At 36.7% G+C, this 15,009-nt stretch overlaps 1 protein-coding gene across 2 annotated transcripts; it reads left to right on the top strand.

Moving 5' to 3' along the window:
- The first annotated feature begins 821 nt into the window (after positions 1-821).
- LOC110878189 lies at positions 822-1,908 on the top strand. Of its 2 annotated transcripts, none has more exons than XR_002557658.2 (2): positions 822-1,333; positions 1,405-1,908. XR_002557658.2 is itself a non-coding variant. In XM_022126461.2 (2 exons), the coding sequence occupies exons 1-2, from the start codon at positions 1,211-1,213 to the stop codon at positions 1,737-1,739; spliced, it is 477 nt and encodes a 158-aa protein (XP_021982153.1). In that variant the 5' UTR covers positions 822-1,210; the 3' UTR covers positions 1,740-1,908. The 2 variants fall into 2 exon arrangements, 1 of the variants encoding a protein (XP_021982153.1); XM_022126461.2 differs by having other exon boundaries at positions 1,386-1,908.
- Positions 1,909-15,009: the final 13,101 nt, after the last annotated feature.

The following is a 15,009-nucleotide window of genomic DNA, read 5'->3' as shown; positions in this document are numbered from 1 at the left end:
GCTATTATTAAATTGTCTTATTCACTACGACACCTTGTGGTGTCAGTACAAACTTGTAGCTTGGGCTAATCATGATTGAGCGGTTTATGCAAAACACAGGTGATACTTGTTCGATCACCGCTATATTTGAATTGTTTCATTCACTACGACACCTTGTGGCATCAGTAGAACTTGCAGCTTGCGCTGATCATGATCGAGCTTTTCATGCAAAACTATTTCAGCGAACTTGTTGATTCTAAGTTCCAGTTAGTGGATGTTATCGTTTCTAGAATTCATTTGCATATTGTAAACGCCACTTGGAATTCTATTGGTTGAAATTCCTCTTTTATTGGACCCCTGTTAACTTGGTCACATTGGTGACTGTATCAGTATATCTTGTTTCCTTTGACATTATTCATATTTACTTACGCATAACGTAACTCTAAGGAGTTAACGTAGTCTAAATTTCGAGGACGAAATTTCATTAACAGGGGGAGAATGTGACAACCGGTGATTTGTGACTTTTAATTACGTGATTAACAGGTAATTTACGGCTTATAATTACGCGCAAAACAGAGCATTATGACATTATATTACCAGTGTGCATTTTAAAAATATATACATAAAGTAATACCATCCACCCATTTGAGACTTTATAAAATCTTTCCAAAATTTCTATAAAATCTTTACAAGATTTACAAGAATCCTACAAGATTTACAAGATCCTACAAAATCTCTGCAAATCACCTCAAAATCTCTCCAAAATCTTATCAAATCTCTAATAAAATCTTTACAAGATTTTATCAATCTTTATAAAAGGGGTCCATACCCCCTTTTTTTATCTTCATATGTTGTGTAGACAAATACGCACACAAACAAAAGATAAGGCCTTCAACTCCCTCATCCTTTCTCTCTCTCGATTTCTTCTGCACACCCACATCAAAATCAAAGCATCTCCTTCCATCTCAAACACACATACATCAGACTACATCCCCACCCCCTCACCTCTTCACATCCACTCAACCACCGCCCTCGATCCAGAAACGGACCGCCGCCACCACCACCGTCCGGTGGTGGCACGACTACGAGACAGGAGAGAGAGACTGGAGCGAAGAGAGAGAAGCACAGAGAGAGAAAGATCAAGGGAGATCGAGAGAGAGAGAGGAGCTGACGCCGCCACTCACGGTGGCAGAAGTGGAGCTGTTTGCTGTGGTCCCCGACGGCTCGACTCATGGTGGCTCTCGACTCACAGCGCCGACGAGATATGGAAGAGGGAGATAGAGTGACGATGTGCCTGTCGATAGTGATGGTGGTGCTTGACCGTTCCCGTAACAGCTCGACTCTAAAACTTTCGGTAAGTGATTGTTCTCGAGTAAAATTGAAGGATTTGCATAGCTTTTAATCAGTCTTGTTGGTTTTTGGAAGTGGTGGAGGTAGAGCCGCGACGATGGTGGTGGCTAACGGAGGTGGTCGACGACGGCGGTACAGCCGCCGGAGTTCACAGTGGCGGCGATGGTGGGGCCGGCCGACGGCAGTGGTGGTGGTTCAGGTCAGCTTTTGAAGCGAGTCAGGTCAACTCAGTCGGGTCAAACCCGGTTCAGCAGGCTCAGTTTGGTTCAAAAATTTCAGTTCAAGCTACACCATGGTTCGGACTCACTTCGTTTTGGTTCGGGCTCGCGACACGGTCAAAGTCAGTCAACAAAAGTCAACTTGTCAAATCCCAGTCAACGGCAGTCAAACTGTCCGATGTTTCGACATGAAAGAATTGGTAAAGATAACGCCGCGTTTATAATTTTGATAATGATTGTTTTATTTTCGTGATGTCGAGCTCTCGAACTGAATGATAGAATCACATATATGTATATAGCTTACAGTTTCATATATTATCTTGTTTTATAACTTGTGTTTATAAATATATTGTTTGAATCTTGTTGAATTTGGAAAAATAACGACAACTGGTGTTGTCGGGGCCGTCCAAAAACAGGGGAAACTCTGCTCGTTTTTCGAGAAAAGTCCGTAAAATGATTCGCGTTTTAATATAGCCGATCCACTACAAACGCTTTTTATAAAAGAAAAAACAAGTGTATAATTTTCGATAACACTTTATGATATACGAAAACAACGATCCGGATATTATTTACAATAATAAATATAGTATTTATGCTTATTCTAAACTTCGAAATTTCGACGATTCATTTATAAACTTAAATATAGTTTATATGTTATTTCGACTATCAAACTACACGAATTCGTCTTATGAAAGAGTTAAATGCCATTTTAGTCCCTGTGGTTTGGGTCATTTTGCCAGTTTAGTTCAAAGGTTTCATTTTTAACCTGTGGGTCCAAAAATGTTTCACCGTTGCCATTTTAGTTCACTGGGTTAACTTCATCCATTTTTTTTCTGTTAACGAGAAGGCCAATTCAGTCATTTTATATGGCTGAATTGCCCTTTTAGTTAACAGAATTACATACAAAATGACCAAATTAGCCTTCTCGTTAACAGAAAAAAATGGATGAAGTTAATCAAGTGGACTAAAATTCCAACTGTGAAACCTTTTTGGACCCACAGGTTAAAAATGAAAAATTTGGACTAAACTGGAAAAATGGCCCAAACCACAGGAACTAAAATGGCATTTAACTCGAAAATAAATATAGTTTTTATGTTTATTTCAAATATCGTACCACACGAATTCCTTTACAAAATAGATATAATTTATATTTATTTCAAAACGCCTAAACGGCGTACTATATATCAACGAACGACTTCACAAGACGGCTAACACGATTACAACAATATATTTATATATATTTTTTTATATAAATGATTATATATTCGAATTTCTCGAAAACTAAGTACTTTCTAGACTTAGTAAACTATTATCAACAATAAGCGAAACTTAACGAATATAACTTAGTCATTTTCGTTAAGTTAACAATTTACCGTCAAATCGTTCGGTCAAAGATTCGGTAGAGCTCGGTGACACGTAATTTAGTTACTGCGCTTATTTAGAAACTTATAAGATATTCCGTGTTAGGAATATTGTAGAATGCACGCTAGCGAGTCTCGTCTTAGAAACGACATTACGAAGTCGTATATAGCTAGCTTTGCACAGGAATATTCAGGTGAGTTCATAACCCCACCTTTTACGGTTTTACATCTTTTCTAAATGTTTTCGGGGTGGAAAGACATGCACTTTTTGCGAAGCATACAAGGTTTTCAATAAACATGAATTACATATTTCTAAACCATTTTACAAACAAGTGTTAACTGACACAAATGGTTTACGAGAAGCTTATGTTTTATACCGGTTTTTCAAACAAGCGTATTTTTCGAAATGTGCATACACACGAATTCTAGTACTCTAAAATACGGGAAAATACAAGTACTAAGAGGTACATTAAACTAAGGAATGATACTTGAAATCGTGTCACGAATAGGGTAACATAAGCACCATTAATCGTGTACATACTAAGACCGCAAAACAAAAGGTTAGATCTAATGGGTTTTCGGGCAGCCACACTCTTGGTGATAACTAGTACCGAGTAGTGCTTTTGTGTCTCAGTCGTGAATCGACAACTAGAAAAATGCCTATGGTTTGGATGCTTCCTATGTTGTGTCACATGTTAATGGCCTTGCAACCCATTAACAATCTCGATACTTACAGAAATACTTGATACATACAAATTACATACCATGTTTTATATAAATTCAAAGTACACGATTATGCGGGCATGAAGTCAAAGTCAGGGTGGGCATTGACGGTTACACAAACTTTACAAATACAAGAGTTTACAAATACATGGTTTTACGAACGTAAAGCGTTACAAATACAAAGTTCCCATATAACATGACAAGAAAATGATTTTAAATTCGTTTTCTCAACAGTATTTCAAAAAGCGGTCATTCAAAAAGATTTATTTCAAATCTTTTACAAACAAACTATGAACTCCCTCAACTTTATGTTGATTTTTCGCATGTTTCTTTCTCAGGTTACTTTTCAGAAATCATGGCACGGTTGGAATAGGAGAACCATGTGGAATCGAGTACTTAGTGGCGTTCATTTTCTAGAAGTCTTAGCTATATTTGCTTCCGCTGTGCAATGAAGATACCGGTCCAGTCACGCCAGCTCTAATAATTTCGGGGTGTGACATTGCGGGATATTACAGGAGATTCATTCAAGACTTCTCCAAGGTTGCGTCGCCATTAACTAAGTTAACTCGGAAAAAGGAGAAATTCATTTGGGGTGTCGAACAAGAAGGAGCGTTTCAAGCCCTAAAAGAGAAGTTAACTCAAGCTCTGGTATTAACATTGCTGGACGGGGTCGAAGACTTAGTAGTCTATTAGGATGCCTCACTTTCGGGGCTCAGATGTGTTTTAATGCAACGAGGCAAGGTAATAGCTTATGCCTCGAGGCAATTAAAGGTGCATGAAAGGAAATATCCGACGCACGATCTCAAATTGGCAGCGGTGGTGTTTGCATTAAAAATATGGAGGCACTATTTATGTGGGGTAAAGTGCACCATATTCACTAACCACAAGAGTTTGAAATACTTCTTCGATCAGGAGTTAAATATGCGACAAAGACGTTGGCTAGAAACGGTGAAGGATTATGACTGCGAAATACATTACCACCCTGAAAGGGCGAATGTTGTGGCGGATGCCTTGAGCAGAAAAGCGGATTATGTCCCAATACGAGTAAGGTCGATGCAGCTGGTTGTAACCTCAGGTATACTACGTATCCATGAAGTGCAAGTAGAGGAAGTGAAAGAGGAGAACTGGAAGAAGGAAAGAATAATCGGCCAGTTAAAAGATTTGTCGGATGGTAAGAACGGGTTAAAGACTCAATCCGGAAGAATATGGGTCCCAAATTCCTGTGGGGTTAAGACGCTCCTACTCGATGAAGCTCATAAATCCCGATACTCTATTCATCCGGGTGCGACCAAGATGTACAATGATCTGAAACAAAACTATTGGTGGCCCGGAATGAAGAGGGATGTAGTAAAATACGTGGAGTAGTGCTTGACTTGTTTACAAGTCAAGGCGGCGGAACACCAGAAACCATATGGAAACTGCAACCTTTGGAGATCCCGGTTTGGAAATGGGAACATATCACTATGGACCTATTGACCAAACTACCTAAAACGATTCGGGGATTCGATGGTATATGGGTGATTGTGGATAGATTGATGAAGAGTGCTCATTTTATTCCTATACGCGAGACATATACTTCGGAAAAGATGTCTGAGGTATATACAAACGAAATAGTGGCACGTCACGGAGTACCGGTATCCATTGTGTCGGATAGAGATACCCGGTTTACTTCAAACTTCTGGCAAGATTTTCAAGAACAAATGGGAATGAAACTTTTCATCACTACCACCTACCATCCTCAGACGGATGGGCAGAGCAAAAGAACAATACAAACACTGGAGGATATGTTACGGGCATGCATCATCGACTTCGGGGGAAGTTGGGAGGTTTATCTACCTTTGGCTGAATTTTCGTATAACAATAGTTACCATACGAGCATCGGCATGGCACCGTACGAGATGCTATATGGTAGGAAGTGTAGAACCCCAGTATGTTGGGGTGAAGTGGGTCCGCGTGAATTGGCCCATAAGGACGTAGTTCAGGCCACTAATGAGAAAATTGATATGGTACGAGCCCATTTGAAAGCAGCCCAAGATAGGCAAAAGTCCTATGCCGATAAAAGACGAAGACCGATTGAATTTCAGATAGGCGACATGGTTATGCTAAGCCCGAGGGAAACTAAGCCCGAGGTTTATCGGGCCATTTAAAATCATCGAACGGGTTGGCAAGGTAGCTTATCGCCTTGAGTTACCGGAAGAGTTGAGTGGAATACATGGCATGTTTCATGTATCACAACTGCCAAAATGTCTAGCGGAGGAAACGGCTTATATCCGCTACGATGATATCGAAGTGGACAATAGCCTTAACTATGCGGTAAGACCAATTGAGATTCTAGACCGAAAGATTAAAGATTTAAGGAATAAAAAGATTAATCAAGTAAAGGTCAAGTGGGAACATAGAAAGGGCTCGGACACGACATGGGAATCCGAAGAAAAGATGCGGCGTCTCTACCCTACATTATTCGGTACGTACTCTGGTTTCGGGGACGAAACCCCTTTTAAGGGGGTGGACTTGTAACACCCCGAAAAATAAAAAAACATTATATTAGAATTATAAAGAATAAAATAAATGATAAAAACTAACTAAGAATAAATAACCCAGTTAGTCGAGAGTCTTGTAATAATTTGCCAGTGAGTTAAAACACTCAAAATGTGAACTAAGGAAAATGGAGGGACTAAACGTGATAATTCTGAAACTTAAATTAATAAAAACAAAATAAAATAAAGCAAACACACATAAGAGTGTGTGTGTGTCTGGTCGATAGAAGCAGAGGGCGACCAAGGAGAACCCCCAAACCCTAGTTCCTGCTTAATCCCTCAAATTGACGGCCAAAATCAAGTCCAAAACGAAATCCGAGCTTGGATTAGTGATCTCCATTGTAAGGGGACCATAAGGTATGTGAAATTTGATAGAAAACCTCTACTTGAAATTCTCATGAACTTAGGGAATTCGAAATATGTAGATGCATGATTGTTATAAGATGGATTAGGAACACTATAGTGTCTAGAAGTAAACCCTAGACATTAATATGTGAAGTCATGTTTAATTTTTGAGAATTTTATGAACACCATTGAAGGTGATTCATGGGTTTTGTGAGAAACTAATAAACACTAGGGTTTTGAGTGTTAATTCTAGTGTAATCTGGGTTATAGAAAGCAAATTCTGAAATATCGATGTTTAAATTTATGTATGATTGTCCGATTGATGTTAAAATTTGGCTATGTAACAATCCATGAACTTGAATATAAAAGGCGTAAAATAATCCATGTAACAATCCGATTGATGTTAAAATTTGGCTATGTAACAATCCATGAACTTGATGTTAAATAAATAATCCGATTGATGTTAAAATTTGGCTATGTAACAATCCATGTAACAATCCGATTGATGTTAAAATTTGGCTATGTAACAATCCATGAACTTGATGTTAAATAAATAATCCGATTGATGTTAAAATTTGGCTATGTAACAATCCATGTAACAATACGATTGATGTTAAAATTTTGCTATGTAACAATCCATGAACTTGATGTTAAATAAATAATCCGATTGATGTTAAAATTTGGCTATGTAACAATCCATGTAACAATCCGATTGATGTTAAAATTTGGCTATGTAACAATCCACGAACTTGATGTTAAATAAATAATTCTAATATTAATTAAAAAGGAGGATAAATACTTTGAGAAAACAAAGTATATAGAAGGCACGAGTTAACAGGACCTAAAATAATACGAGTTATAATCTACTCGAACCCACTGAGTTAACTAGGAATGTTTAACCCAGTTAACTAGATGAAATATTATTGGGAATAAGTAGGTTGTAGCCTACTTAATAATTAACTAAACAAGAGGGGCCAATGTGGGATAACTTAAAAAGTTATTTAATAAAACAAAAAAAATACACACCCACACAGTGTGTGCGTGTTCTGATCGACCAGGAGGGTGCTTCAAGGAGCAAAACCCTAGTTCACACTAAATGACTAATCAAAGCTCGAATCAAGACTCAAATCACTGCATGAACACATAAAAACGATCACATAGTCATGGGGATCACAAGGTATGTTGAATTTTGCTATTTGGTGAAACTTTGAAATATTGATGAACAATCATAATCGAAATTCTGGAGTGAATGATGAATCTATGAGCATAGTTGTGATGAAATTCATGTTTAGAAACAAACCCAAGTTGAAAACTTGATGAATTAGTGTTAAAAACTAGGGATTTGATGATTACCCACATGTGTGTTAAGTGGGTTATATATCATGGTGATGAACATATGATGATGTGTGTTAAATTGTGAGAAAACTGATGCTATGATCCAAGTTCTTGATATTGTTCATGAACATTAGACAAAGGGCTTAATTTTGATAATTAAAAACTTGGTTAAAAGTTAGTGATAAATTAGATAAAAGATGTGTAAGAATCTTGCCCGCAAGGTGTTTGTTAAATTGCCCGAATGAATGTTGACATAATGAAATTATGAAAAAAACGCGTAATTGGCTAACTTGACTAACCACGTGTAATACGGAATAATATGGGTTCTAAACGTGACGTTGATTGAACTTATTGTGCTTATAATATGATTGAAGTTAGTTGACTATCGAAAGTCAAATTAACCAACGTTGAAGTCGAATAGTAGTTTCGACAAGAAAAGAATAAGATAAAATGAGTTTTCGAACGGCTACTTTATAAGTAAGTCAAAACTAGTAAAAAGAGTAAAAGGGATCAATTGGTAATATTGATACCATTAGACAATTAACGACTAATAAGTGTATGTCGAGTCTCATGCTCGCAGGATGAACGGCTCGTGAATTAGCGAAGCTATGAAATAGCAAATAAGTCAAGACAAGGTATTAAAACGGGTCAATATGTTGATCCGAGCCAGGTACGCATAATTATGTTGTAGTTAAAAGTGCTATTTTGGTCGAATAATTGGTGAGAGTCCTTTGTCGTAAAAGAAGGACCAAAATCGACCAAAACGCCCTTGTAGGCTAAATTGAACAAACAACCCTTAAAGGTTGTTTGGAAACGAATTTCATGATTAGATAAATACTTAGAATAAGTATAGAAGTTGAAAGATGTAATACGTTAGTCAAATGGCCCTATTTGAGTTTTGCCATAAAATAATAATCCGAGGGGAAAAACTCGGAACATATAGATATCCACATTAAACCCAACGCACATATAGTTGTGGTGGAAGATTACTTGATAAGAAATGTAGGAATAAGATACTAGAAATGAATGAAAGCGATTTCAAGCTTCAAAGTGCTTAAATAACCTTAACGGGTCAAAATAAGCATACGAGCGAAAACGGGTTTAAATTGTGTAATAAACCTGTGATTAGAACCTAAGATGGTAGATAACATCAATTTGAAGAAGTATATGTGATATAAGGATCAAACAAATACGTTTGTTTGACAAAATGCGTAAACGGGTTAAAATTCGGTAAAAAGGTAACGAGTCGAAGGCTTAGAAGTCTCAAAATTTATTATGTTGGATGTTGGATTTTAACTCCGTATGATGTAGAATTATATTACGGACGCGTAGGAAAAAGAATCGCGTAAAACGGATCAATAACGAAAAAGTTATGGCCATTTCCGTAAAATCTAGTGTTGCTGGAAAATGCAGGTCCCAGATCCAGACCTGCTGGAAAACGGTCTCCCTCGCGTGGCGCGAGGGAGCAACGGGGTGCCTTCGTGTGGCGCGAAAGAGCACTGTTTTAGCGAAAAAAATTGTTTATTTTAATCAGTTTCGCTTCCCGGGCTCGTTTAGATACGTTCTAAGTTACATATGACTAATCTAACTCATGTTTTATGAGTTTCAGGTATAATTTTAGCACCGGAGGACGATCAAGCACACCGAATAACCGAACACGATCAAGAAATAAGCTTCCGCACTATGTATCATTGTTATGTTAAATGACGAACTCACACATGTTATGTTGTATAGTTTTAATTCTGTAAATAAAGTTTAATGAAACCCGTATTTTCTATGTATTTGAAATTCTAATTACCCGTTTATTTTCGTAAATTATACGAAAATCGTTAAATAATAATAAGGGTGTTACAAGTTGGTAATCAGAGCTCATGGTTAAAGAATAAAGTGTGTTCGGTTCGAGGCTTGATCGCAAATCTGGTAAGTACGTGTATTTTAAGGGTTTAGCATGTTAAAGTGTTGTAAACAACACATAGGGTTATCGTGTAATATACGATACCTCAAATAAATAATAGATATAGTTAACAAAATTACGTGTGTTAACACGTATAGTAGAAAATCCTTGTATTATGATATGGGCGTTTAGTAAAGTTGACATTACTAACTTTTATGAATGTTTTAATTGGACGAAACTCGCATTTGAAGATGACGAGGGTTGAATAAATTACGGATATGATAGAAGAATGGTCTGAAGTATGAAAACAGGACCATGCTCACCAAGGACCAAATTGCGTAACAATCGCGAATAAAAGTAAAGGCAAGCAAAGCCTGTCGGGGCAAGCATTACCAGGTGCGCGTTTTAAAATTCAATCGTATAAGTAGTAATATGCAACAAACACGTAAGTAATGACAGTTGCATATATATGATAGAACTTGGAAAACCTAATTTCCAAGAGAAATTTAATAGAAAATGTGTTACTCACGATGATGAATAACAAATAAATAATAGGATTAGTTTATATGGAAACTTGGACGGGGGGTAATTATCCAAGTGGAAAACTCCCAATATAATGCTATCAAGAAAAGTAGCGATCACATTAACGAATGTGATTATATAATTGTTCGATAGAGAGGAAAATATTTTTATGTTCGAATGTAAAACTAGTAAAACTAGTGATTGTTGTTTAGCGATTAGATAAAGTTTTACTTAATGAAATCAGTGATATGAAATAAATAGAGGCATTACTTATATAGGGCGTGATGTGAAAACTATGAAAAGGTCATGTGTGTCATGTGTCAATCGCTTACTCTGGCCAAGTAAGTAGTGGCATATGATACCATGAACTTCTTGTAGCGGACACATTTACGTCCGATGTAGTAAGGGCGGGGTGAATGGGACAAATTAAAAAGGTACCCAAATGAATCAAACAAGTAAGATGTTTGATAGTAAACGTAAACGCAAGTCGGATGACGGGAGCGTATTACGTTAGAATAACGAGCCCGAGAGAAGGGACAAAGATTAAAGTAAATGAAAATACAGACCGACTAATAGGAATGCTAAAGTATAAGGATAAAAGTTTGACTGTCACAAGTGATGAAATTCACACGGACAAGTCAAACGAATTAAATAAAGAATAAAAGACTTAACTGAATAAAAGCAATGGATTTCGCTAAGACGACCAAATAAAATTAAAACAAAGTTTTAATAGATACCGGGACGGTTGCTTTGGAAGCGACTTCGACAAAATACCCATAGATGGGTATAATTTTGAAAGTAGGCGTAAACCAAGAAACGGGAACGCGAATTAGAAAGTCAAAAGACTCAGATTATGAGTCATGACTAAAAGACGATGAGAATTTGCAAATAGAAATTTTGATAACTACGTTCAACTATTTTAAAGTTGAACGGGTCAAATAAAGAATGAAGTTTGACGTTCACAAGTGATGAAATTTCAAACGAACAAGTTGAACGAGTTAAATAAAGAATAACGTTTGCTAACGTGAGTAAGCGCGAACCGAATATATAAAAGCGCGAAATATTAAGATAAAAGAACCCGAGTAATGGGTTGTAAATAAATGTAGGAATAAACCGGATAACAATAAGCGGAAAACAAACCAACGTGTAAATGACGTAAGAAGTCATAGAGTCGGAGGATTAGATTAAAAAGGAAGCGGGTGTAGCCTTAGACTATGGTCAAGGTCCATAGAGTTCAAGAACGAAAACGAATGATCTCTAACCATAACAAGGGATGCCTTGAAGCTATATAAGTATATATATACATTCGAATACGAATACGAATAAAAGATAATCTACGGGATCATCATAACCTACGGAATTAAACGTAGTGTTAAGGTCTACGGGACCAAGAAGACCCTTGGGTCATAAGTAGAAAGAAACGAACTGCTAACATCTCACCTTAAAAAGGTGAAAAATCTAATGAAAGAGCCTACGAGGCTAAGTGAAAGAACCTACGGGTCAATAGCGTAAAACGAGGGAAATGATTATGATTCCCCGTCTAAAACAAGAACGGAAAAAGAATAAATTGTGGGTTGTCAATTTCCTTGACATGAGTAATTGACATAGTCAAAGAGAAAAGCGTTAAACTAAAATTTAGTACTAGTAAGAAATAACGCTTTAACAAATAAAATAATATAAGATCTTGACCACTGACAGGTGCAAGGCGATACATTCGAGAGAAAGATTTACGGTGATGGAAAGTCGAGATAAACTTAAACGTGTCATGACACGTTCACGCTCAAGAAAAGTTAATATAGAATGTGACCACGTTGTAACGTGAGTCACAGGATAAGAGATCATAAATTTAGATAAGCCTTGGGAAGGCAAGGTGAATATATACCCGAGTGATGGGGTGTAAGGTAATCAGTGACTAACAAGTCTAACCGCCAAAATAAACAATTGATAAAGATAAAAGATACCAGTTGAAAGTTACGGCCCACGAGGCCTTATACCCGAAATGCGCATACGCTTAAAGGCCAAAAACACATTACCACCCTTTTTGGTAAGATTATTATAGGCGAGCAATGCTCGAGAGATCACCGAAACTAAGGTTTAGATAATCTGAACCTATAAAGTACGTGAGAAAGGTTTCGGGGACGAAACCTCTTTAAGGGGGGTAGACTTGTAACACCCCGAAAACGGGTTTGGTAACCAAACCACGTTAATACTAATGATGGGTAAAATACCGCTAGTGATGAAAATTTTTCCGGTAAATCTTAGAATTTAAATAAATAAGTCTAATATTAATTAAAAAGGAGGATAAATACTTTGAGAAAACAAAGTATATAGAAGGCACGAGTTAACAGGACCTAAAATAATACGAGTTATAATCTACTCGAACCCACTGAGTTAACTAGGAATGTTTAACCCAGTTAACTAGATGAAATATTATTGGGAATAAGTAGGTTGTAGCCTACTTAATAATTAACTAAACAAGAGGGGCCAATGTGGGATAACTTAAAAAGTTATTTAATAAAACAAAAAAAATACACACACACAGTGTGTGCGTGTTCTGATCGACCAGGAGGGTGCTCCAAGGAGCAAAACCCTAGTTCACACTAAATGACTAAATCGAAGCTCGAATCAAGACTCAAATCACTGCATGAACACATAAAAACGATCACCTAGTCATGGGGTTCACAAGGTATCTTGAATTTTGCTATTTGGTGAAACTTTGAAATCTTGATGAACAATCATAATCGAAATTCTGGAGTGAATGATGAATCTATGACCATAGTTGTGATGAAATTCATGTTTAGAAACAAACCCTAGTTGAAAACTTGATGAATTAGTGTTAAAAACTAGGGATTTGATGATTACCCATATGTGTGTTAAGTGGGTTATATATTATGGTGATGAACATATGATGATGTGTGTTAAATTGTGAGAAAACTGATTTTATGATCCAAGTTCTTGATATTGTTCATGAACATTAGACAAAGGGCTTAATATTGATAATTAAAAACTTGGTTAAAAGTTAGTGATAAATTAGATAAAAGATGTGTAAGAATCTTGCCCGCAAGGTGTTTGTTAAAATGCCCGAATGAATGTTGACATAATGAAATTATGAAAGAAACGCGTAATTGGCTAACTTGACTAACTACGTGTAATACGGAATAATATGGGTTCTAAACGTGATGTCTATTGAACTTATTTTGCGTATAATATGATTGAAGTTAGTTGACTATTGAAAGTCAAATTAACCAACGTTGAAGTCGAATAGTAGTTTCGACATAGAATTCGTAAGATGGAATAGCCGTATGCGATAATGACTAAACTAACCGTCTTACGAATTATGATGATAGTTGACGCTCGACAAGCTAAGTGGAACCTTGGGGAAAGAAACGGGTTAAATGGAACAAGTACGCCGAAAAAGAGCATAGCCAGATGCAAGTTAAGTGAAACTTACACCTTTTTGTAGAATACATATCTATTCTATAAGTTATAAATACAATGGAGATAATATTTGAAATATGGTTTCCGACACGAAATGATTTGGGTCGGAATCAGAAACAAATGTTAGAAACCACAGTAATGGTAAAACGGGGTGGAACGGTAAATTAGTCAAGAATAGAATAAGATAAAATGAGTTTTCGAACGACTACTTTATAAGTAAGTCAAAACTAGTAAAAAGAGTAAAAGGGATCAAATGGTAATAATGATACCATTAGACAATTAACGACTAATATGTGTATGTCGAGTCTCATGCTCGCATGATGAACGGCTCTTGAATTAGCGAAGCTATGAAATAGCAAATAAGTCAAGACAAGGTATTAAAGCGGGTCAATATGTTGATCCGAGCCAGATACGCATAATTATGTTGTAGTTAAAAGTGCTATTTTGGTCGAATAATTGGTGAGAGTCCTTCGTCGTAAAAGAAGAACCAAAATCGACCAAAACGCCCTTGTAGGCTAAATTGAACAAACAACCCCTAAAGGTTGTTTGGAAACGAATTTCAAGATTAGATAAATAATTAGAATAAGTATAGAAGTTAAAAGATGTAATACGTTAGTCAAATGGCTCTATTTGAGTTTTGCCGTAAAATAATAATCCGAGGGAAAAAACTCGGAACATATAGATATCCACATTGAATCCAACGCACATATAGTTGTGGTGGAAGATTACTTGATAAGAAATGTAGGTATAAGATACTAGAAATGAATGAAAGCGATTTCAAGCTTCAAAGTGCTTAAATAGCCTTAACGGGTCAAAATAAGCATATGAGCGAAAACGGGTTTAAATTGTGTAATAAACCTGTGATTAGAACATAAGATGGTAGATAACATTAATTTGAAGAAGTGTATGTGATATAAGGATCAAACAAATACGTTTGTTTGACAAAATGCGTAAACGTGTTAAAATTCGGTAATAAGGTAACGAGTCGAAGGCTTAGAAGTCTCAAAATTTATTATGTTGGATATTGGATTTTAACTCCATATGATGGAGAATTAAATTACGGACGCGTAGGAAAAAGAATCGCGTAAAACGGATCAATAACGAAAAAGCTATGGCCATTTCCGTAAAATCTAGTGTTGCTGGAAAATGCAGGTCCCAGATCCAGACCTGCTGGAAAACGGTCTCCCTCGCGTGGCGCGAGGGAGCAACGGGGTGCCTTCGCGTGGCGCGAAAGAGCACTATTTTAGCGAAAAAAATTTTATTTGAATCAGTTTTGCTTCCCGGACTCGTTTAGATACGTTCTAAGT

Source organism: Helianthus annuus, chromosome 9, assembly GCF_002127325.2.
Source record: "Helianthus annuus cultivar XRQ/B chromosome 9, HanXRQr2.0-SUNRISE, whole genome shotgun sequence".
Classification (NCBI taxonomy): domain Eukaryota; kingdom Viridiplantae; phylum Streptophyta; class Magnoliopsida; order Asterales; family Asteraceae; genus Helianthus; species Helianthus annuus.
The sequence above is the reverse complement of the archived record's forward strand: the minus strand, read 5'-3'. Positions and strand labels throughout refer to the sequence as shown.